The 26716-nt window shown below is 40.1% G+C and overlaps 1 protein-coding gene across 5 annotated transcripts in view; it reads right to left on the reverse strand.

The window, feature by feature from the left end:
• Nucleotides 1–26716, reverse strand: part of LOC109627302 (microtubule-associated tumor suppressor 1 homolog) — a 61203-nt gene that overhangs the window by 25266 nt on the left and 9221 nt on the right. For 4 of the 5 annotated variants that reach the window (XR_011243934.1, XR_011243932.1, XM_069530844.1 and 1 more), the window contains exons 3-7: nucleotides 26254–26697; nucleotides 24196–24424; nucleotides 13355–13576; nucleotides 9746–9967; nucleotides 7821–7988 (exon numbers count right to left, since the gene is read on the reverse strand). Coding sequence is in view for 3 of the 5 variants with exons in the window: in XM_069530844.1 (XP_069386945.1) it covers nucleotides 7821–7988; nucleotides 9746–9967; nucleotides 13355–13576; nucleotides 24196–24424; nucleotides 26254–26697 (1285 nt within the window). In the remaining 2 variants the exon portion in view is untranslated. The remainder of the gene's footprint in view (nucleotides 1–7820; nucleotides 7989–9745; nucleotides 9968–13354; nucleotides 13577–24195; nucleotides 24425–26253; nucleotides 26698–26716) is intronic. The other variant, XM_069530845.1, reaches the window with a different exon arrangement.

Genomic DNA, 26716 nt, shown 5'->3' on the forward strand with positions numbered 1-26716 from the left:
ACGTATGCTCTTTTTCCCCCTGGCATAAGATGCTTCCTCAGGTGTGGCATTAAGATGATCTGGCTCGCACACATTAAGTCTAGACTAAGCAGTAAGGGCATGTACAGCTGGTCATCACTAAGTATACTGTATGTATGCTGATTGTGATGTGAGCATCATGGAGGGTGAGGAGCAAGTTAGTTTTCGCAGAAGCTTTACTCTCTTCTCCATTGGCCATAACCAACTTTGGTACTTTGCTCAGGCTTGTAGTCTCCCCAGCCCTCTTTAGGTTGTTCCACAGGGTTCTAGTCATCAAAGAGTATGGGCACCCTGAGTCAAAGACGGCATCTCCCTTTGAGCCTTGGACACTTATTGGTAACACCAAGAAAGTTGGAATGCCCAGATCAGAGGCCACATCTGCACCATGTCCATAGCCCTGACCACGTTCAGGTTTCTTGCTGGATCTTTTGCCAGCACGGTCCGAAGAGTTGGATTGCTGTATGCAGTTCCAATAATCTTTGGAGTTACCCCAATCCTTATCTATTAACCCCATCATGACAAACTGGTTAACAATGGACACAATGCCACGTAGGCCACTGGCCAACCTTGGGTTACATGCTCTGAGGATTCGCCGCACAACTTCCTGTTCTGCTATATCCACTTCAGGCAGAGCGCACGGTTATCACATGCAAAGTCCCTTAGGCACTGATTTGGTGATTGCACATTGGACCGGAGTTGCTTCTCAATCTCAGACTGGTAATCAGTGGACAAGAATGCCTCAAGGTAAGCATTGTTGAATATTTACCAGTTAGATATTTTGCTGCAGGCAGCTAACCACCAGCTCCATGCTGGCCCTTTTAGAACAGCTTGAGGGTGCCCAAGAGCTCAAAGTCACTCAGTGGTCTTAGAGTAAGAAAGTTCTCACATTGTTCAATAAAATCAGTGAAATCAGCGGAACTCCTTGAGTCACCAAACTGGAGAACTCCATTCTAATAGGTGGTTTAGCATAGGCTGCGGTCAAGGGTGGGAGTGAAACATTTCTCCCGGATGTTGGACGACTGGCAGGCAAGGCTTCCATGAAGATGGAAGTAACAAAACTAAATTTCAGCCCCCTCATCATTTTAAATTGAAAAACAAAAGACTGAAGGAAAAACAAAACTCATGTCAAAGCAAGCATGATCCGTAAACAACAACATCAACATTAATTTTATCATCCAGCATTCCCAGTACGGGCCACCACTCTGTAACAATTTGCCTTATGGGGAAAATAAGGGAAGTAAAAGACACATGCTATTCTTAAGGACAACGGGATCTGTCACGCTGTGTATGGATGCCGCCTGTTGATCCTCTTACAACAATAGAACGATACGACATAAGATGTGAAACCTTATTATTTGTCCAAATAAATTATGCTAAAATATATATAATAATGGAATTGACACCCACAAGTTGCAATTATCAGCTTGTATTTTAAGGAAATTAAACTAAACACTCCACCTACCTGGTCGTCAACCTAAAAACAAAGACTGGAAAGGGAGCAAAACATCTCAACTCCAAACAAAACGTTTCCCCCAAACACCACATTCACATAATTCATCAGTTCATCAAATGAAATAGTTTTTGCAACTTAGTCTCAGAATCGCAGGTGTGGCATGGTGAGATTGCTGCAGACAGATATATAAAAGAATATATATATATATATATTTAAGAAAAAGAGTGCTGGTCCCACGATAGTCCCTGAAAATTTCACAGAGGTAATAATCCCGTTTCTTGGAAATAATTATTTGTGTTGATTTCATCAGGTCCGCTGCTTTCCAGAACTTTGCTGGTCCCTCAGCGGCATGCGAAAAAAACCTCCTCCTGGGACGTCACCCCCCATTTATAACATTCAGATAGAAAAAATAATATACAATAAACAAATAAAGATTCCCTTATTGTTTTAAATTTAGGCTTCTGACAGACAAACCATAGAAAGAGTATTTTATGTAGCTAACAAAAGAACAGATTACTTATCCTCCCCTTCACATTTCTGTACAATAAAGTGAACTTAGGTGACCTTTACAACAGTATGCCCAGTGGCCTAATGACAAGAACACACAAGTCAAAAATCCTGTAAAGCTATTGGAGTCAAATCAGGGCCATCAGCTTATTTACCGATTGCAAACCAAAAAAAATGCACAAATGTTCAACACTCTAGTGTTTCTGGTGGATTTTGTCTAAACTGAACTCAAAGCATTGCTCTTTTAAAGCTGCTTATGTTCTGTATTCGCACTTAACAGAATTGTGATTATACAACAATAGCTGGACAGTGGATCATGTGTTTGACTTTATTCTCTGGCAAACAATGTGCCTATATCACGCACACAAAAATCAAATATATAGTTGTACTTCACTGTCCTATATTATATTCTGTTCAGCTGAAACTACAGAACCAGTATTGTGTTGTCAATTAGGCAGTTAGATGATTACCTATATTGTAATAATATCTCTTTTACATTTAATCTCAGAACAGTGTTCTGTCCCACAAACAATCTGATGTCCCCTGTTTAGTGTAATTTTATAATTTACTGTCCACAGTATTTCTGTAGTTTTTGTGGCTGTGATCTGTGACTGTAGAGCTAGCTTCAGAGAAGTGTTTGTGAAGCCGGAAGACGTATGCAAGAAGAAACTAAACAAGCATCAATGACTTATCATCTCTGTGTAAGATCTGTGTACGTCACAAGTTTTGCAGATGGTTGAGTTGTGTGTGTAGCAAGTGGGTGACAGTAATTGTCTGAGTGAGATGGTGAGATTTCTGACTGGAGCAGTCAGTTAGAAGCTAGCATTACATTTGTGAACTAGCAGGGAAATGTATGTACAGTTCAGGCTGTAAATATTTCAGTTAATAAATGCTACATCACCTCAAGTACCAAGGCAAGACTAAGAACACAAACGGCTGCTGTCAAATATGACAACAGGATGAATAATTTCAGTGTAATCCAATCATTTATTGACTACTGCTCACTTTCAAACCACAGAATGAAAGGATTGATGTTGCAACACAGTCACGTACATGGTCTCCCTCACTTCTGTAAATACCCCTGTCAGTAACACTGCTCCTTATATTTATTACATTTAGAAAAACCATGATGTAGTTAGCAGCGGAGTTACACATTGAAATGGGGCTTTGGTGGGGAAAAGGTCTATAGCTCAACCTGTATAAATGCCCCTGCACACCACTATATTAATGTTGCAGCCAAAGCAACACTTACAATGAGCATGAGAGTTCATCTTGGCTTACATAATGCTAACATTGTGCCACTGAGCCCAGTGAGTTACTCACTTTTTATTTTCACATGGTCAGAGGTGCTCAGCAGCATACTGCACTGTAACACTAAAAAAACTCAAATACCCATGAGTGCAGACCATGCCATGTTACTAAGAAGAAACATTCCTTCCACAAATAGAGAGCATCCATTCAATGGCTGAATAAGTAAAAGCCAAATTGGTCCTTGGCCATTCTGGTTTGTGTGTTTGAGTGAGTCAAGTGAATGGTGACCCTCTTGGTTTGGATATCACTGAGCCCGCAATAGCTATACGAGAACTGACATCCCCATTGTAAGCCTACTTATCTGTAAGCCCCGCTATGTAATACAGAAAGCCCCCACGGTTAAGGAGGGACAGAAGCTACCATGTAGGAAAACAGGGGGAGCCGGAGGAGGAGTTGGTCAGAAAGGTGTGAGGCAACTGATCTGGAGTCAGGCTGGTCATCCCCTGAACAAAGATGAACCTAAAACAAATGGCCAAGAAAGCTGATCATTTAGGCATTTTATTCAAAGGCAACCTTATCCATCAGTCAGTGAGAGACAAAATTTAAAAATAAAAAGTATGGAGTTATATGTGAATGAGTGATGGTTCTTTATTATGGTATGGTAAAAAGATACACAAGACTGGCAGTATTTTAGGACCAGCAGGTGTATCCAAAAATGCCAAAATACTTCACAGAAACGAAAAGTAATAGAGCTGAGAAACTGTACATTTTCTGGAATCCAGTTTTAAACATAATTAGCTCCTCTGCTTGGGTGTGGCAGCATCCTATTACACCACACCCGGGCGTTTGTGTATCTGTGGCGGATGATTTTCCAGCACCATAAGAGCACATGTTGAAAAGGAAGATGGTGGGAAAATAGATGGATGTATGGATGGATTGATGACAGATAGATAGATTAGAGGTTTGTGATGGGACACATTGTGTCAATGAATCTGTTGATGGGTGGAAAGATGAATGGTTTGAATTGATGAAACGCTGGTGGATGGTCAGATGATTGGATTGGTATATCCAGACCTGGATGGAAGACCACGGTGTTCTTCCTGCATCCCGACAGCAGCTGCAGATTTTGGAAAAGACCTTTGGCTGTCAGCTTCACATGGAAGTTGGACAGCGATAGTTTAGGAGACCATATCATGCCTCTGTTTGTCCTCCAATAGTCTTCAAGACTCTCAGCACTTTCTTCACTTCTCTATCTCAAACAGTCCTGGGCTGAAATACTGTTTTTGTTTCTTATGATCCAACTCTCCACTGTTGCTCATCTAACCAGTTAACTGGTAAATTATCCCATGGTTGTGAGTTTCTCCCATTAGTTTCACATTAGAGTCTTCAGTCTCTCTTAAGTAAAAGGTCCCTTTTCTTTATTTCCAGAAATAAAAATAATCCCACAGACAGAGAAAATGTTTAGTAAAGATTGGTGCAGTAATCTGTGCCTTGCGTCGCCATGAAAACCATGTGGACATCAGAAAAAAGCCATAAAAACAAACAGGAAAAAAAGTATCTCCGTGAAGCCAATGCAGCTATGATAGAGTTGCCACCGTAACACAAAAAACAAAGGAAAACAGCTCTCTACAGCTCAGCCAATGGTCAACAATGATATAAATAGATGATGAGGAATGAGGAGGACAACAAAAGAGATGGCGCTTGTGTGTGTGTGAGGAAGGGGGGAGAGAAAATCCTCAAGGCTAGTGATGATAAGTCCATCTCTGCTGTTGGACGCAAAACAACACCACAGCAATCTATCCCACTGATCCACCCCAGAGTGAATTGTGTGTACAGTCATATACATGTAATTCTCATTTACACATGCATACACACTGATTAGTTCAACAAAGACAGGCATCTACAAGCTCCCTCTATTTTATTGCTGTTTGTAAATGACTGTGAACAACAGGTGACACTGTGAGCCACTTTACAGGCACCAGGAAGTCAAGAACCAAGAGATTGAACATGATTGAATGCAACAGCCACTATCAGAAACGATCAGATATTATAGACGAGAGGATGACAGCGTTGTTGCTATGGAAGCTAAAAACTCTAAATAAGAGGTGTGCAGGAGTCAGCACTGCGGTCAAACTAGCTGTTGTTTGTATCTCTGTAGTCAAACCAGCCACCTCTAAATTTGGAATGCGAGCTTAAACAGACATTTACGGTACATGTTGAAATGGCCCAGAGCCTTGTATGAAATGTCAAAGGCTATTTGTTTCTGAAGCATAATTTATTGGAAATGTGTAGTGTATTTATTTGCTGTGGCATTTTGTATTTGCAAAAGAAAATGCATTCATTTGTTAATGGTGTTTCGTATTTGCAAAACACTACTGTTTGCAAGTGAATCATAGGGAATTTATAAAACATGTTTGTTTGTTAAGTTTAAGCATTAATTCAGCTCATTCAAAAGAAAGCTTCAGAGGTGATTCATGCGAAGATCGGATGTGATGTATGTTTGTTTTACACAAACACACATTACTTGTGCAGCTTAGCTTACAGTAAAAGGTCAAGGAAGTGCCTGCTGCTTTTACTGTTGCCCTGAAAATCACATAGAGCTGAACCTCTGATAGTACCATCATTATTTCTATCGGTGTTAACAATGATTCTCGCTGTTAAAATGTCATTTCTATGTATCCCCTGTGCCACATTTTCAATAAAAACATTGAGAAAAAAAAGGGTAAAAGCGATATTTTAAATTTATGGCAAGATTCAAGGCAAAGTCTATGTGTTACGGCTGCCTAGGATATGTATTGCTGTGTGTTTATGGTAAATAGGCTGTGCGGTCCCCGGTGCAGGATTGACTCCCACGGGTGGAAGTGTGGCCTGCCTTCATTCAGCAGCACCGGCTGTTGTCTCTTCCCCCTCCTCCCAACTGGCAGATTCCCAGGGTGCCCTACCAATCACCGGAGAACATCTGCCCTACATAACCTCCAGTTGAATCTTCAATCTGGGCAGCATGCCTTAGATTGGACTAGTTCTGGAATTTTTTTAGTGTAGGATTTGGATGATAGAAATTGTTTGAGTACACCACTTTTGTAGTTTTGTATAGCCTCAAGTGAGTTTCAGGATGTTGGTTATATTGTGTTTTGTTAACAGATTTAAAGTTTATTTTTTTGCATCTGTTGTTTTTAAGTAACATCATTAGCTTAGAGTGAGAGTCCTCTTTATGTTACATTTAGTTGTTTGTTTGAGCAACATTCACAAGCCACTGTTTATATTGAAAATTAATCTAAGAACTGAAAATAAATTACTTTAATTTAAACTACCCATTCCAACCTGGTATATGTACTTCCCTTTCCCTCTATGAGCTAGGGACGTAACACTATGCAAAAACAATGTGCTGCAGTAGCAGCTCCTCTGCAGAACATATAGCTGAACTGAGAAGCTAAATATTGTGCATTGAACAGAAATTGCAAAATAATAAATATGACCCTCTTAAGAGGGTTTTTTGGAAGATATCAGGGTGGTTGATCACGTCTTGAGTTTGGAATTAAAAAGTTACCTTGGGCTTGAAAGGGTTGGTGATCACTGCAGTAGAAAATTGAAGTTGCTTGTCTTGTTACTGTAAAGGTCTGAATACGGGCTCACTCCAAAATTAGAGGCGACGGTGGTACCAACGATGGCTGGCTTGACCACAGTCCTGACTCCTGTTTTATGAGCACCAACTCCTACTACTTTTAAAGACCACCATCATCAATACCCTACAAGCAAAATATTTTTCATGCAAGAAAACATCCAAAATACATATTTAAACGTTCAGTGTGTAAGATTTAGGTGAAAGGGATCTATTGACAGAAATTTGATATAAAATAATTCTAGTAATGTTTTCACCAGTGGTTTTCATCTAAATTGTACCATTGAATGGGCCCTTTATATTTATATTTATCTCTACGGAGGCCGCTATGTTTTTTACAGGAGGGTGAGGGGAGGGGTATCCAGCTGCTACTTCACCACATGCTACTTCACCACTAGATTCCACTAAATTCTACACCCTGAACCTTTTAAGTGTTTATTTTACTAAACTTTGTGCAGGTAGATTTCAATCACAATCCATATCTTTATTTTTTCAAAATGAGTTATTTTCTCACCCTCTAAACCAAGAATATCCTCCTCAGCAGTACTTACATAAACCAAACTTTGCAGATTCATTCCTGTCAATATATTAAATTTAACACAAGCTTTTAAATATTTCTGAAGCTTTATCAGCAACAACCAGCTTTTAAAGAATTACATCATGTGAAGTCTTGTATAAAATAACAGAACAAAAGAGCATGCAAGAGCATCATCCTGGTTTGCCGCTGAGCAGAAAGTTGACAACGCCTTCAGTGTTATATACAGTAGAAACTGTAACAATGCAGGATGTTTGTCAGTGAGGCAAATGTGGTCTTGAGACACTGAAACACAGCCTTTAGACACTAACATCTACATTTACACACTAACATCAACACACACACACACGCGCACACACACACACACACACACACACACACACACACACACACACACACACACACACACCCTTAAACAGCCTCTCTCACATGCTCACCTGTACTGTTGATCCGACTCAGTTTTCCTAGGCCACTTCTTTGCAAGGGATACTGGGAGTCCTGTTTTGTCAAGCCCTGATTGGCAGAGGTAGCAGCCTTTGCTGCTGTCTGACTGGCTGCTGTTGTCTTGCCTGTGTTGTGGTTGGTGGCTGCTGGCGACTTCAGACCTGCAGGGAAGATGCAGAAGAAGTCAAATCCCATTGTGAGACCAAGGTTGTGGTTTTTTTCATCTCTCCACTTGGGGGTTGACTGTTGATCCTTAGTCTATCTTGTCACAGTTTAGGTGGCCACAGTTGTGAGAGTGAGTCCACCCCAAGTTACATGTCCTATCTTATCTCAGAGCTGCAGAATCACAGAGGATTTGAAGCCAGACTGTGACGAGGACTTCCCTTCTCTTGCTATTTTATCTGCATTGTTTCACAGCCTGATTCTCAGCTGGAGTCTGTATTTTTGTATAAAAGTCTGCTCCCTCCCTCTTTCTGTTTTATCTCTGTTCCCTTTGTAATAGGATCACACGTATTAATCAGTCTGTGGCCCAGACAGACTACACAGCAGAAACAGTTACATGCCGCTTCCTCCAGCACAAATGAAACGTGACTTGCCATCTAGTCCCTGTTATAGGTGGAGGTTAAGTTACAGTCATTCACACTTTTAATATAAAGTATGACTGTCTGTCTCATAACTGCTTTCAGACATGTGGAGGATTTGTTACTGTTGTGAATGCGTCTGTGCAGAGAAACTCCCACTGGGTTGTGCACATGTAGGGGTAGGTTGTCCAAATACCTGTTGGGATGGAGAAGTAGGGCTAAGGGGTAGGGCAAGAGGAGAACCAGGAACACTTGTGCACAATCAGGTATCAGCTCTGACTAGTTAAAATAACAGTGTAAAGATATTATTTATTATTAATGATAGCAGCAGCAATAATATAATAATTAAATACTAATAAGTATTATTGTTAATAATAATAATTAGAATCACGTATTTTCACATAATTTCATATCCCACCCCCCCTCTTTGAAGACACGATTTACTTGATTGAACCAGTGTATAGTAGCGATGTTACTGAATTAAACTGCTCCTCTAATAACAAAGCGGCCTGTCAGGGTTGCATTACAGACCACTGCTAGCAGCCTGTGTGCTTTTGATTCATATGTGAAATAACTTTTCAATTTCACATGTCATTGATTCACCTGCATTAGCATAGATGTTATTTGGATATTATAGGTTTAGTAACTGCAAACAGAAGCATTGGTTTATTCAAGATTTAAGAATGTTAATTCAATGACATCCCAGGAAAAATGTTTAGTCATGTCTGTTTACATCGATGACTACTGAAGACGTGTCAGGTTTTCGTGACGATTACTGATGATGTAACGGCTTCTTGAAGGGCTGTCCCAATTCGTAGGGGAAGATTTCAACCACCTCAAACAAGAGGTAGGGGTAGGGCCAAGGGGTGAAATGGAATTGGGCCTCTATTCATCTTACAGGTTCATGTGGAAAACTAAAGACAGCATTTAACATTAAACATAATCTGCATTAACAAACCATTAAAGAAACACAACAAACTGTCAGAGCAGCCATCTAATGGCCAATGAAGATACATAGGATGATGAACAGGCTGCTAATCAAACTGAAACTCACAAACACAATCAGCCTCTAAAATGCAGGTCATCAATTGTTGGGCGTGAAGGAATGAGAGGCATCTATTGCACTTCTGTCTGTCCTCTCTAAGGTTTCTACCTTCTTTTTCCCCTGTTAAAAATTTTTTGTGCATAGTTTTCCCTTACTCTTGTTGAGGGTAAAGGGCAGAGGATGTCACACCTTGTTAAAGCCCTATGAGACAATTGTGATTTTTGAATATGGGCTATACAATTTATATACAATATAAAAATTTATTGATTTGACTGATTGATTACACACTCACCTGTGGCCATGGTCCTGGCCTGCAGAGACAGTGTTCTGGTCCTAATGACAGGAGCCTTTGGAGCAGCAGTGTTAGCACTGATGACTGTGTCACTGGGACTACAGGTGCCTTGGGTTGCTGTTGTGCTGGAGCTGGGGGGCTTTGCCACACTCTGGCTGCCCATGGGACACATGCTTCTACTGGGCTGCTCATCTGGCCTTGTCCCTGTTGGTGCTGGAGAAGCTAGAGGAAAGAAGATACATCAGAAGAGGTTAAAATGCTTTCTGTTGTTTGAAGAACGTAACTTTATAATGTGGCCATTGAAAGAGTCAGCATTCTCAGGTAAATGTGAATCCTTTGAAAAATAATAAATATCTAATAAAAGTGGAATGAAAGCAAAGATCAGACTGTAACTGTAGACATATCTTTACCTTGTCATCCAAACCAGATGAAAAATTAGCAAATTGTGTGGAGGTGCAATACACCGACACCGTTCTCTCTGATACATCTAAATACAGAGCCTGAATATTACTATGGGAACTAGGAATCTCAAACGTAATCAGGTCGCCATAACAAGCTTGTGATGTGTGTTATTGTATAAGTCTCCTCAACTCCCAGTTTTCACTGCATCTGACTTTAGAGCAGTGGTCCTTAAACTTATTCGGTCATGCCCCACTTTGGAGGAGGAATATTTTAAATGCCCCACCAGCACCACTGCCCCAACAATATGATGACAAAACAAGCCACGTTTAACTTGTGTATTGAAATAACATACATATGAACATTACATTCACATTTCTTTATGTAATTTCTGATGCACATAAAAAACATTTTTCAACCACTTTTTGTGTTCAGTCTGTTTGCTTTCTCAAAACTTCACTACAAAAATAACAATAAAGTTAAACTTAATTTAAAGGTCCACTGTGTAAGGTGAAAGGGAACTATTGGCAGAAATTTAATGTAGAATAATCTTCATGATGTTTTCACTAGTTCATTTCATCTAAATTGAATTGTAGTTTTCTTTACTCTAGAAAAGGCCCTTTATATTTAAATACTTTATATTTATATTGAGGAGACCCTCTCTATGGAGGCCGTCATTTTTTTTACAATAGTCCAGACTGGACAAACTAAACACCTTTTGAGTTTTTATAACAACTGAAGGCTACCACAGGTAAGAGATAATATTTTTTTATGACATTTATCACTACATTCCTCCATCAATCTGTATTTTTTCAAAAATACAAGAAACAAACTTTGTAATAAAGTTAAATCTGTACTGAAAAAAACATACATACTTGGCAAGAAAGATGGGCAAGTCCCTTTGTCAGAACTCAAGTTTTATCAATGCATTAAAGGCTGCAATGAGATTGTTTTGCACTGCACATCATTTCAAAATGGGGTTGCAGGCTTGATAATCCCCCTCTTATGTCATGTTCAATGTTGAGCCTAGATCTGTACTTTGTTTTCAGTAACAGCAGAAAAGTCCATCTCACAGAGATAGGATGTGTCAAAGGGAAGCAGAATCCCCACAGCCCTCTTCACCATAGTCAATGCTTCCTCTCCACACCAAGCCAGAATTCCCCCAGTGTATGTGCTGTAAACCTCAGCATCAGGGTGGAGTCATCTCAATGAACTGGTCCTCTTCAGTAGAACCAAAATCAGCAGGTGGTGCTGCTTTGACTGGATCTCTCACCCAGTCATACTGAACACTGTTGTTTGGGTACTTTTGACAGAATCCTCTCAGGGAAGAGATGTGCTCCTTAAGAGATGGAATCACTGTAGTGGCTCCAATATCACTGTTTTCAGCAAACTCACTCAGATTCTCAAAGGAATCAGTATTTCCTTGATCAAGTCGCCTTGCCCCTCATTTCAAGCTTTTGGCTGAATGCACTGATCTTGTTAGCCAGGTGTGGAAGGTGTTTGTCTCTGCCTTGAAGCTGAAGATTTAATTCATTCAACTTTCCATATACATTGCTGCGGTAGGCCAGTTTGATCAGAAATAGTTCATCACTAAACTTGTTTGCAAGTTCATGCATCCTCTCCTCCAACAAAAACACCCAAATTTCCTTTCTGAGCTCAAAACCTCTATACCTCACAAGAGCCACTGCCCTTTGCCGTGAAACAATACTGTTAGATTTTGAGCTACCATCACCTCACAAAGTGCAGAGAACAGCCGTGCTTTCAGGGATCTTGTTTTGATGAAATTGACCTAGTTAACAACCTTAGACAAAACCTTGCTTAGTTCAGCGCTAAGCTGCTTTGACGCTAGCGCTTCTCTGTGTATAACACAGTAAGTACATTGAGCATTTGGCGAGACCCGCTTGATCAGTTCCTGCAATTCCCTCCTTTTCCCTGCCATGATCTGTGCTCTATCTGTACAAACACCTTTACAGTTCTCCACCTTCAGTTCTGTCAGGTAACAGTCAAGAAGCTTAAAGAGCTCGCCCGGTGCGGCTCTACTGTGGACATGCAAAACAGCAAATCTTCACACAGTGACTCTGATGTGACGAAACAAACATAAGCAATAAATAAGCAGTCTCTTTTGCTATCAACAGCCTTGTCCATTTGTAGGGCGTCATTGGACAGGGGAATAACCTTCAGTTTTGAGGAGCTGGTCTCATCAAGTATTGTTTATACCATATCTAAAGCTGCGGAGAGTATAAGTTCCTCTGCTATTTTGTATGGTTTCTTGCACTGGGCAATTCTGTATGCAACTTTTAAAGTCAATGGACATTGAAAAGTTTGGATGTTTAGCATTATTTCACATATAAATCAAAAGCAGTCTGCTTCAGCCTACTAGCAGTGGTCTGCAGGCAACCCTGCCAGGATGTATTGTTATTAGAGGACCAGTTGTCTGGTCTTACTTTTTCTTGGGTGTTAACTTGTTTTCTATACCTTAGAATGGGCCTATTATATTTAAATACTTTATATTTACATCAAGGGGGGTCCACTGTATGGGGGCCGCCATGTTTTTTACAGTAGTCCAGACTGGACAAACTAAACACCTTATGAGTTTTTATGATAACTAATGGCTTCTACAGGTTCTCTGTTATGTTTGAAAGCGGAGGGTGAGGTGAGGGGTGTTCAGCTAGATGTCACTAAATTCTACACACTGTACCTTTAATGCTACTACTAGGAACAATAATATTTTAATAAATTAATGAGAAAATTGGTCTGATCACTCTTAACATCAATGACACCATTATCTGCATTAACTGCATTTCGTTGCTTAATACTTGTGACATGACCAATAACAATGAAGTTGAATCTAATCTTATCTAATCTATCTGCACAATCGTAGTAGGTATTAGTATTTTGATAAAACACCCTATCATGTTAAAGATGTAACTGACATTATTTACTTCCTATAGATAACATGATAATATTGTTTTGTGATGACAGTGTACGTGAGGTGAGAGAGGTACTGACCATATATTTTAGCTTAACAGCCTCTTAAATGTGGGCACACTCTTATCAGCTGATTGTATATAGTGTTTATGAGTCTGTGTGTGTGTGTGGGTGGGTGTATGTGTGTGTCTGTGTGTACAATGGAAACAGAATCTTCACCAGCAGTGGAAAAGAGAGGGAAGTTAAGTCAGCAGTAAAGGGAAACCACACCAAAGATCACACCTTTGCTTGTGGCTCCATTGTTTTCGTTGCTTCCCAGTGACGAAGAATTCAGGCTTGTGGGTAATCCCTTAACAGGTAGTTTAGACAATGTGGGTACAACAGGTTGTCCAGCTGACCCAAGTGCTGGCTGCTGATGGGATGTTGGTCTAAAGACGGGGCTTGTTGGACTCCCAGCAATCAATGCAGATGCTCGCTCTGTGGTGCTGCGAGGTTTGGGAATACCTGGAAAAGAGAGAAAATACAAAACAATAATTGTGTTTTTTTGTATGTAACGTGTAATTAACAAACAGGCCAGGTGGACTACATTGGAAATAGAAGCTCTACTGTATAACCTATTAATCACATTTATAAGTGAAAAAACACATGACCACTGCTAAAAACTTCAGTTACCAGAGTGTTGAATCCTTGTTCTACACTTTGTTTTGTTCAGTGTAAACAGGCACAATCAATGTAACGACAGGTGTTCATAACAGTACTATACCAGGATCTCTGTGGCTACTGGTTGATAAACTAAAATTGCACCAGCAAAAGGGGCAGACTGGCCATCTGGTCATTTCTGCAGAATTACAGAACTTCCATTGGTCCAGGTTGGCTGGTGGCCACCACACATGCATCGTGTTTTATTTTATTATTTGTTATTAGTATCATTTCAGAGAGTTGCACTGATAGGAAAAGCAAACATTTGCTTCTTGGACGCCAAGCTAACACCCAAGAAGAAGTTAGACTGGAAACACAGAGCGACAAGCGCCTACGCAGCGTGAGTGTCGAATGGAAGCAGTTTACTTTATTTCTGTTGGTTACAACTTAGTGGGACAGTACACGGGTGAAAAAATATGGATAAAGATCCAAGAAAATGGAAAGAAAAAGGTGGGGCTGAAAATTTAAGAGAGAAAAGGTTGAAATCCCAGGAGAGTGATGACTCAAAGTGTCAGACAGCGTTGCACTGCCAGCAGCAGCAGTACATAAAATAATTTGAGACTTTTTAAAGACTTGTTGAATCAATTTTAAAGTGACTTTTAGAATACATTTTGATAAATGTGTGAGTTACTCTAGGGTTAAATCCACGCAAGAGTATTCGTGCCACTTCACAGAGGAGAAAATGACAGAAATTCAACTTTAGCTGCTAGGATCGCATTGTTTCCTGTCAAGACAGAGATATCTATTGTGCATGCCCTCATGTAGGACAGAGGTCGGCCATCTGGTCTGCAGCCAGATCCCTCCCGCAGCAGTAGCAGCAGCAGCAGCAGCAGCAGTAGTGGTGGCATACATAAAGTCCAATAGCCCCATTTGAGTGAAGAAGAATTTAATGTTGAGGGCGGGGCCCAGAGTGCAGCCTGGTATGGCCACCTTTCATGATGATGAGGGACAGAGAGCTGAGCTGCTGGAAGGGCAAGTGATAAGAACTGTGTGGCTGGTGTTACCTATAAACTTAATCGATACTGAATTACTCTCTATTACAGCTTCTCCAGTGAGACTTGGACTACAGAACATTCACAACAAACGTGATAAATCTTCTCACTGACTGATCATATCACTCCGTGTAACTAACTCATCACTCCCATCAAGTACATATAAAGTGGACCATGTTAATTAGTGCCTCATCTCACTTAAAGAACAGGATATAAGTAATTATGTAGTTATGTAGTTATCTAAATTGTCAACAAACCAATCTGCAAAATAAATCCCGGAGAATACTAATCTCATCCTAAACTCCTCCCTTTTCTCAGATGAAATGCCCTCATTTCAAATGTAATAAAAAACAAATTTCATACTAGAACCATAGCAAAAAAAAGAAAGTAAGTAAAGCATACTGCAATCTGAAAATGTTACATGAAAAACCTTAATAATCAGCAAACAAAGATCCAGCATTTTACTGAATGTTCATAATCAGTCCATATCTGTCCTTTCAGTGGGAAATAGGGGTCACTCAGAGCAACAGCCTCTGTGGCATGTGAATAACCTGTCCTGATCGAGTTACTGGTGGGCTACCAGAATGTGTCCCTACAGGTCCTGCATGAGCAGTGTCAGTCTGTCGGAAGCCTTTCCAGGCTCAGAAGGTCCAGTGTAAATGGGGAGTGAACAAAATAATGATGTGCACCTTGGAAAAGTGTCCATAGGCTGTGGAGGTTGTTGGTTCACTGACACTAAAAATGTATCCCAATGGACCAATAAGGCTTTGGATAATCATAGTGAATAACTATGAGTTTGAGGAACATTGTAAGGTCCAGGATCTACTGTATTTTTTTGTCTGTGTAGTGTGATCCTCCAGATCTCCACACTGATATGGTTTGAACTTCGTTGAAGAGGTACTCACGCTTTTTTGAAATCTGGCTTTGAAATACCAGGCAGTACAGGTGACAGGTAATATCATAAAGTTCTGAATGTTGAGATTACATACAGATCCTTCCATCAGAGTATAGTCGTCTTTGTTACTGCCAAACCCTAACCCTGCCCTCATTTTACACTTAAACAATAAACACTCATCACAGGCTATTAGAACCTGGACAGTACTGATGTTTACTTTGTGTTTGTTTGAATTGCTCAAGAGTTTATGAGAATCATGAGACAGAGAACCATTGGAAAGTTCTCAAATGCTTCGAACAACCAACTGTGCACAGGTGTACCAACTGAGGTGATGTAGTGCTGTTTTAAAGGCAAATAGTAGTCTCATAAAATACAAGTTGTATACCGTATACGTTTTTTTATATTCACTGCAATTTTTTATGGAATTGACTGGCAACTGAAATCTATGCATGGTATAGTTTTTTTTAACTAATTCTTACATTGGTTTCAGTGGTTGAGATACAAAAAGAAAATACTGAATTCCTTATGTTGTCCTCACAAGTGGCTCTCTTACTGGGAAATGAAGAGAGGTTTTCAGGATTCTATAGTCATGGAAATGTGAAATACAATGTCTATCATCATTTTTGTGGCCTGAATCATACATTCTTTCCTCAGACCAAAGCAGAATGAATTTTCCTGAGGCCATGACTCCCTCCATTAAATGTCTCTGTGTGTGTGTGTGTGTGTGTGTACAACTTCAGAAGGCTGTTTTAGGGGTTATGGTTACAATTTGGTTTGGGGTTAGGCATTTAGCTGTAATGGTTAAGGTTAGGGTAAGAGGCTAGAGATTGCATTATGCCAATGAATGGTTTTACTTGTCTTTACGCTGTTAGATTATGAGAACTTGTCTTCCTTATGTTGATAAAAAAACAAGGCATAATGTAAATGATTGTTTATACATGTGTTAAGGTTAATGTATGCTTACTGTTACAGCCACCCAAATCCTAACATATATCATTTCACATTGTTTGGTGTCATTTTAAAACGTCACTCATGGCATATTTAGTGTCAAAGTTGGAAGAGGATGTTTTAAATGGCAATGAGGATATGGAGCCTGATCTCCAGCTGAGCATGGAGGCCCCAGCAGCCCTGTCTGTCCCAACTACATGGGTGGACAGGTTGCTACAGTGTTAATTCTGTTGCCTTTAAGCCAGACATATTTTTTCGGGTGGACACTAAGGTTTTTGGAATGGCCTCTTCTAAGGTGACCATGCGATCATTATGGATGCAATGGGTGTCAGGCACATTCTCATATAGTTTCAAAAATAACACTGAGCCTGCTTGTAGTGGTTTTCTAGGCTGCAAGAAGTCTGACATTGGTACTGTTCAAATCCCAATGTACTATAACAATGTTACAGTCTATTATTATAGCAAGTGCTTCCCAATGTATTGTTGCCTCTGCCTCCTTCTTTCTGATCAACTAAGATGATTTATTGGTTTATCACATGCTTCCTTCCTCCTTCTCCTATTCGTAACTTAAGGTAAGGACAAGCAGGAAGTGCATTGCTTCATTTATGTGTAAAACTCAGGTCCATGGGTTGAGCCGTGTATTTTTCATGGAGCCTGTTCAAAACTCAAAAAGCAGGAACCGGTTTTAACATAAAACACGTTAGAATAGAAAACTGTAATTAGTGTCAAAATGTTCATCTCATACAACAATAGAATTACTTCTGTAAGATTCTCAGTCTAAACCAAACTCTCATCAACTTAAAGAAGTGAAAGAGAAAGGAAAACCACTGCTGAGTTCCTGGTGTCCTCAAACTTCATTCAGGGCAAAGGGTTAATCTGAATATGCCTTGACTGAAGGATAATGTGACATTACAGCTCAAGGAGAAGACTAAATATACATACAATACCATTAAATACAAATGGGACTTGAGTCTTTGGCAGTGACAGGACCCAAAATCACAGTTCCTGTCTCAGGCATTAAGACTCACTGGCATCGATTAAAACACAGAGTCCAACAAACATGTTGATAACTACACATCAAAGTTATCCTACTTCGCACTCATTTTGTCAGAATAATTCACAAATATTGTGGACATATATCCACAGAAATCAGTTAGTTAAAACTTTCTCCTACTTTGATTTACATTTCTACAAACATGAGTCCTGTCTGGCAATGAGGAGGTGGTGGGAGAGAGAGACCCTAATCAAAGACATATCCATCATATAGTCATTTAAAATTGTGGGGTCCAATATTTTGGTCCCTACAAAGCGGTTGGACTCATGGGTTGGACCCCACTTGTTTTGTGGGCAAATACAGTTAAACAAACCCGCACACACAGTGTCCCTGGTGGTGAATGTAGATCAGTAGTAAAACTTGTACTATGACTGAAGCCAACAGGAAACATCTGGCTTCATTTGGCTGTGTTTCTGATGACATGCCAGAGGACAGAGCAGCTGGATTCAGTTACAGAAGAAACTTAGGTAAGAGTTGGCTTACAGTAGATCTTCCTCATGCTTACGATTGACACAGAAAAACACACATGTAATATGTACACAATCATCTGATTACACCAATCTGAGTATTTTAGTGACTCTATGCCCTTTGTAATTGCTTAAAACTAATTCGCCTATCACATGCAATACATGAGCCCTGTGATTGCTACCATGACTGACATGACATAGTTCATGTCCCCCTCAATTCCCTGCACTGTAAAGTCAACACAGACAAATCAAAGGGATAACTAAGCTTCCAATCAGAATAAGATTTCAGTCATATCACTGATCTAGTAGCGGCTGGTGAAAAATATTCTTGGTGGGGCAGTGCCGTGCCATACTCAGTTTTAGGTAACCATCCCACTACAATTTGACACAAACTGCAGGATACCAGTTCTTTGTGAAATAGTAGGTAATTAATTAATCAATAAACTATAATAAACATTTTTACACAAAAACAGTTTACTGCATACTGCACACACAAACTTAAAAACTCAACTAAGAAAACTAAATCAAGATAATATATATAAGAATAATAATAATCAGCTGATTGATAGATAATGTAAATTATTAATAGTTGTTGCCCTTGTGCTCAGATAGTAAGTAGAGAATGCATCATTAGACTACAGACTACAGAGTCTGGTTACTAGTGTTTACTAAGTACACATTCCTGAAACATATACAGTGCTATTAACAAACACTATTAATACAAAATAAAAGGAGGTGCCGTATACTGCTGGATATCTTGTGACTCATACTCTATACATCCTGCTAGCCTAGTACGTTTTCCCTTTTTCACTGGCTCGTTGGCTGATTTTAAAATCAGGTTAATCTGGTCCAATTTCTTTAATTCACAGTTTTTCAACCAAAGTTCTCCTCTCGAATGGAGGTTGGAGAAGAGATTGTACAGACTTTGGCGGCTGCGATGCTTCATGCATACCTGTGGCAGTGTCGCAAGATTTCCTGATTTCCTCCACCACTACACTGAGGGAAAGGGCTTGGGAGGCTATCAGAATCACCCTTCAGGCATTATTTTTGACGATGTCGATTGGCCAAAGTTTAGTTTGCCGTGCGTGTATCTTACCCAGCAACAGTCCCTTATTGGCTACTCATCTCTGCTTTATTGGCGATTTTTTCAGTGCCCCTGAACCATAGACTGTGTGCCTGAACACTCGTTTCCCACACAAATCCACTGAACACATTTATTTATATGTTATACAACACACATTGGGAAATACTTAAATAATTGATCGTAGTTTATGTTAGATTTTTTTAAATTAAAAAAAATTAAAAACTCCACAAGGGAGGCCCTAGCACCCTCTATTGACCATCCACCACTGCACTGGTCAGTGATCCGTTCTTCTTTCATGTCTTCAGAAGGAGCTACAGATTTGTTACATTCACTTCCTACAGAATGACAAGCAGTAACACATTGTGAATCATAATATGCAGTTTAGGAAATCTGTCGTCCTTCTCAGGCCTCAGTCCTCTTGGTAAAAATTGTATGCAACATAGCAGGTATTGTGCCTTGCATGCACCACAAATGATGGATTGACAATACCAACCCAGACTTCAACTGCGGAGTCAATGTATAAATCAGCGCAGCAAGTGTGCATTAAAATGAAGAGTAATGAGTCCAGGCCAAATTCAAAATGGTCCATCAGACAGACATTCAAAGGACCCCATTGAAGGCAATCTCAGTATGAGAGCAGGGGTGCGTCTTTCCCCTCTGTATCAGCAAGATACAGAGGAGAAAGATAAAAACTCATTTGTCCTCTTTGCTCGAGGACAAATGAGTTTTTGTCTATCAGAATGTGACTTGTACAGGAAGCAAGATCTGGTTTCTCTCTCTCTCTCTCTGCATTCCCTGGTCCCTCACCAAAACTGTAACCATCATAACTAATTATTTAAATAAAAAATAAGGATCTATCTATCCTCCCCTTTCTTTCTAAAATCCTTGAAAAAAATTGATGCTAATCAGCTGTGTTGCTTTCTCCCGAGAAATAATGTACAGTGCTCAAAAAAATTAAAGGAACACTTACTTCTCACAGTATAACACTAAGTCAGTTATACTTCAGGGATATCAATCTGTCCATTTAGGAAGCACAAGTGATAATGAATCAATTTCACCTGCTTGGTGCAAATGAAAGTGACAACAGCTGCAATAAAGCAAGACAACCCCCAAAAAGAGAATGATTTTGCATGTGGTGGCCACAGACAATCTGTCTCCTTATCTTTCCTGACTAATTCTTCTTTAGGTTTGTGTTCTGCCAGTGTCCTTGTCACTACTTGTAGCATTAGGCGGTACCTGCAGCCTAATCAGGTTGCACAGGTACTACTGTTTGCACTGTATACTCTTAATCCTGTTTTTATCTGCCACATTATATTTATACTGTAATTCTGTTAATTCTGTTAATACTGCCATATTTATATTTATTTTATATTTATATTCCACTGATAATTCTGTTTATATTTATACCGTTCATTCTGTTCATCCCGGCACATCTGCCATATTTATATTTCTACTCTTTATATCATCTAGATTTGCCACTGCCTGTTTTAATTACTTATATTTTTTATATTTTATATTTCATGTTTAATGCTGTTTGCACCAGGGATGGCATTATTGATAATAAGGTTGACTTGACTTGATTTTTTTACAGTTTTGAGTGGCTCTGTCTGTAATTAATCGCTCCTCTTGTGACTCCAAACCAAGCACAACACCATCTCCTCCAGCTCCACATACATTTACTACACACACATTTCCCTGACTGAATTTACACGTGTCAGAGATAGAGCAGCAGATTCTGTGTGTGTATGTGCGCTGTTACTTCCCTCGGGTTCTGGGATCATTAATAAGCTTCACCAGTATTTTCTTCCTTATATAATCAAACTGCTCATAGTGATTAAGGATCATGCCCAGACGAGGTTGTACACACTACTGAGTAAAATTATGAGTTGCCTTGATAAAATTCATGCAAGTTGGATCAGCCTGTGATTTCAATTTTTTTACTTTGATTTTTGTGTGGTTTAGAATCCAGCCATCAATTGGTTGAATGATTCTGGTTTCTTTTGACCATTTTTGCACCTTTTTGTTCTCAACAAATTATACAATGTACATCAGCTAGGATTTCCAACTTGAATAATTGGTTTATCCAGATCTGATGTGTGATTTAAAGGTACAGTGTGTAGAATTTTGTGATATCTAGAGTTGAAATTGCATGTTGCAACTGAATACCCCTCACCTCACCTCTTTCCAAACATGAAAAAGAACCTGTGGCAGCCTCCGTAGAGAGGACCCCCTCAATGGACCTTTAAGTGTTTCCTTACATTTTTTGAGCAGTGTATGGTTTACAGCTCATCACAGCACAGAGACAGCTTTAGCAAAAGTCACAAATGAACTTCTTATAGCTTCAGATAAAGGGCTTGTCTCTTTCAAAGTTTTGATAGATATTAGTGCAGCATGTGATACTATTGATCATCACATTTTACTACAGAGACTGGAACAGTTAATTGGCTTTATAGGAACCGCCCTATGATGGTTTCAATCTTATTTATCAAATTGTTTCCAACATGTGCAAATTAATGATGAGTCACCTGTGTCCACGTAAGTTACTCACAAGGTTCCTCAGAGTTCTATGTTTGGCCCAATTTTATTTACTTATTCATGCTTCTGTTAGGACACATTATTAGGACACATTTTGTAAATTTTCCCTGCTACATGGACGATACCCAGTTATACTTATCTCAATCAAATTTATGAAAACAGAAGAAAGTATTGCATGTTTTTATTTAAACTCAGACAAAACAGAAGTTGCAATACTTGTCCTTAAACACCTCAGTGATGCATTAAAGGGCCCATATTTTACACATATTGGGATTTAATTTGAGGTATTGGTACCCCCCAAGATGATATATAAGTGGTTTAAAGTCGTAAAAACTACTGCAGTGTGTATTTCAATGTCCTCTCTTCTGCCTCTCTCTGGCACTGCAGGCAGCACAGGCTGCCTCATTAATTATTTATAAGCCCCTCCTCTGATTGACTGACTGTACTCTGAGTAACACATGACCAGGCCTATCACCGTTCTCATTCTAGCGCATTGACGAAATCTGCAGTAAACAAGAATGGCAAGAGTCACGTTATTATGTTTAGATGCAGCTGTAGAAGACCTGCCACACATTCACAGTTGGTTACAACAGGATGTTTCTGAACGGTTAGTTTCACCATGTCTCATGTTTGTTCAAGTTTTAGTAGGACAGTTGGCCAATGTAGGAGTAAGTCCCAAGTTTCAGTCCTGAGTTTTAGGTTGTTGTAGGTTGAGGGTCGGTGTTGAAATGAGCCTTGCCCCGGCACGTCAGATAAAATAACGTTATTAGGCTGCTAGCTCAGCAACATGTCTGCTTGGTGCCGTGTTCGGGGAGGAGGGGTGGTGGGTTTGGAGGCTGGACTGGTACCGGATGGGTGGTGCTGAGAGAAGAGTGCTGTTCCCATATGACATCACACGGATAGGAAGTAGGAAATGAGTCATTTCGATAACATTTTTCTTTGAATGGACTGTGTGAAAAAGTCTGCGGAGTGATGTTTTCACACTTTGAGGGTACCTACTGACCCCCTTTAAGTAATTAGGTTAGTAAAACCCCAGAAAATGTATTTTACACAATATTGGCCTTTTAATGATATAGCTACTCTGGATTGCATTTCCCTTGCTTCCAGGGAAATCATTAGGAATCTGGGAGTTATCTTTGAAATGGATTTGTCCTTTGATTCAAATTCAAGACATATCTTAAGGACTGCCTTTTTTCATCACATAACATTGCAAAAATTAGGCACGACCTTTTCTTCAAATTTTTCTTGTATTAACCTCATTACACTGGCTTCCTGTTAAATTTAGATTATAATTTAAAATTATCCTAGTCACCTAGAAAGACCTTAATGATATGACACCACAGCCACATCATGGATCGTGATGGTGGCTTGTGACGGTGCAATAATAAATTGTGGCAATAGAATCGTGTTCATGGATCATGATTGTGATGATGGATCGTGATGGTTGTTCGTCCATCCATCCACCCATCCCATTCTCTTGAATGCATTATCTCATGAATGCCTCATTGGAACTTCTCTAAATTTGTTTCAAATATTCACTTGGACTCAAAAATTAACTGATCTAGATCAAGGTCACGATGGCCTCACGAAACATTGTTATGCTTTTTGAATGTGATATCTTATTATCAGCTTGAGTGATGTATTTAAATTTGGTAAAAACATTCATTTGGACTCAAAGATGAACTGATTTAATATTGTTGGTTGAAGATCAAAAGGTCAAAGTCAGAGTGACCATACGTTTTAGTGAAGGTGATATATCAAGACTGCCCATGGGGAGTATTATTACATCTGGCACAATTCACTTGGACTTATGGGTGACCTGATGAGAAAATTTGTGATTTGTGAATATGGGCTATACAAATAAATTTGAATTGATTGATGGACTGATGGATGCATGGATAAATGGTTAGATGGAAGAATGGATCACACACACACACACACACACACACACACACACATAAGGACTTCAGTCAGACGTCGTGGCCTCTTCCATGCAGAGGTAAACATCCTGCTCTCTGGAGACCCTGCCACCAGCAAGTCCCTGCTGCTGCAGTAAGTCATCTGTACTTTCTGAAATGTTCCTCTTTATGCAACATTACAGAAGATGCACACTTAACATAAAGAGAAACAAATTCACCATCTGCACACACACCAATACCAGTGCATGCCTGTCCATCAGCAGGTTGTTCACTGTCTGTAACAAAGTGTGGACAGTGCAGACAACTCACGGCTGCGCAATGTCACACTCATTTCCTGAGGTTTTCTTCGAACACACACACATACACATGCATGCACAGACAGACAGACACACACGCACGCACAGAGGGAGTACAGATACACAGTACATCTGCCGCATGCTGTTGTGTATTTAGACCTAAGTTTTCATTATGGTTCTGCTCTGAAAAAGTTTTCAAATCTCTTCATACAGACAGAAAACATGTTAACTCACCCTGGCTCTGACTTTGGGTCTGCCTCACTTTTGTTGGAGATCCACCCCCACTGCTCTGTCGAGCTTCTTCTAACATGGAGCCGTCAATCTGGGATTGCTTGGGCCCGGTGCTCCCCCGTCCTGGAGGTCCAGCCCCTGAGCCTGGAGGTAGAGCTGGTCCAGAGGCCTTATCCAGCCTAGTGCTTTTCCTCTGCAGCCTGGCATTAGGCACTAGTTTGGAGGAGACTTTCTGTAAAAAAAGCTGATGTTTAGTGACGGTGTCCCAGGCGAGGGGTCCCAGCTTGGAGTTGCGCACCGAGACCATGGTGTTAGCCATTCTTAGCTCAGAGTCAGAAATGTGAAGGAGGGAAGGAAGAAAGGCAGTGAGGGAGCAGAGGGGAGGAGTGAGTAAAAGAGTGTGTGTTAAAACAGAGGGGGAGGAAAATAGAGAGAGAAAAGGAAAGAGAGGCAAGAGGTAAAGCTGGTGTGTGTACTGCAACCACCAGAGAGGTAAAGAAAAAGTTATTTTGCTATTGTGTTTTACATTCCCCCTGAGAATCCTGGCTCTGACCAAGACAATTTTTTTCTCTCTCTCTTGGCCTCAGCCATCCCCATCCCTACCCCCCTCTGTAAACACCAGCACACATGGAGTGAGTTTGGGGATAAGGCTCTGGTATCTGTCTCAGCCTTTTCAGAGGACAACTCATTGCTCAGCCCTTTGTTTATGAAAAAAACCCACTTTATTTTAATATAAAATCCCTGATGAGTTTTCATTCAAAAAACTGAGGGTGCCTATTTTCCTGCAGAGTTAAAAAGCTGAGGCCATGAATAACTGTAACACACCATGTACACATAACATCACATCTTGATGTGGTAGCTGGCTGCTCAGCTGGGCTGAACTGATGCTCTGTTTGCTAATATAGAACAATATAGGGTGTATTAAAGTACACGTGGAACTCTGAGCAGCCAAAAAACAAATGAAGTTAAAGAAGGTCATCAGAAAATCTACTCTAACCACCCAGGCAGCTTAACACATGCCACATAACATACTGACCCACAATTATATCATCAAGTCATCAATGATGAAATACACAGTCAGTGCATGATCAGAGTGCACAACTGATGGAGGTTGAGGACAGGAAACAATCTCTTTTGGATTTAAGTTTGTGAAGTTTTGCCCTTGTTTGACTTGTATCACAGGGGAAACAAACCCACAGCACATCCAAACGCACATCACATATGACCAGCATGACACTAAACAGGATCCATAAAGTCAACAGAGGTTGTATACACAATCATGGAATACATGGAAAAGATATGCTTGCATGTCATTTATTTGTTAATGTTATACTATATCATTTAAACAATTCAGTGACAGATTGTTTGATGATTAAGCTACTGTAGTTAGAGTCCGCAAATAGAACCTTGGCCAGGTCCCTGTGAGACCTGTGACTTTTAAGTGTAGACTGATGCTGAAAAAACACTCATATTGAAAAGGTTACTGTATATGTAGCAGAGCTGACCTACGACACACCCTGTGCTCAGACAAACCCCAAGGCAGCCTATTATAGAGAATGCTGGGGCAGGATTTAAACCTGTCACTGGCTCAGTGGATCTTTAAAAACCACATACCAGAGACAGTGCACACAGTGTTCATGTACCACTCCCTCAGTTAAAACACATTGCACATTTTAACCACTTACATAGCAGGACGAAAAACATAATATACCACAACAACACAACTTGGGATAATCCGATTCATCAGATAATCATTGCGTCCCTAGCCATTGGATACCTCTAGCTACCTAACTATACCAACCAGCCTAAACCTACCTACCTCTAACCTGTTAATGCAGTTATGCAGTACACCCTGCCTTAGTACAAACTGAGCTCATGTTAAAAATATCATAAACTATGTTGCATAACTTGCATCTAAAACCAGAACTGTTTTTGATTTCTCTAAGGCATTTGAAATAAAGATAGCATTTTAATACTGTATGTCAGACGTCACTGCGCACATAAGGCAGAGCGGCTCACTTAAAATAAAACTGAATTTGCTCACATGCTCAATATGCTCACCCTGCTTTGAGTCCTTGGTTTCTCCACAGCTGCCTCTGTCATTATGACCACCTTTGTAGGGTCATCCACAGACTCCTCACCAGCATCTTCACTTAGATGTGTCTCCACACACTCAGCTTTTCCCTGTTGATCAGGCACTTCCTGGACAATCTTCCTGGAAATGTCCACAGGTCCTTCCTCAGACACCTCAGACCCAAGAGAGCTGAACGAAGCAGAGAACTTTTGACCAACAGCTCCGATCTTCTTTTCTGGCTCAGCAGAGTCACTGGCAGCTGTCTTTAGGTGGGTTCTGAGGTTACTGCTCTTTCCGTTGACGGGTTTCAGCACTTTAAACACTTTAACTGGATCTGCAGATGACCTTTGACTTTTACCTTCATCCCCTGTCTGTGGTTCCTCCCTTCTGGGAACAGCTTTCCTTCCATTAGCTGGAGCTGATTTTTTCTGCTGAGTAGAAGAGAGATAT

This window comes from Paralichthys olivaceus, chromosome 8 (assembly GCF_024713975.1).
Source record: "Paralichthys olivaceus isolate ysfri-2021 chromosome 8, ASM2471397v2, whole genome shotgun sequence".
Classification (NCBI taxonomy): Eukaryota; Metazoa; Chordata; class Actinopteri; order Pleuronectiformes; family Paralichthyidae; genus Paralichthys; species Paralichthys olivaceus.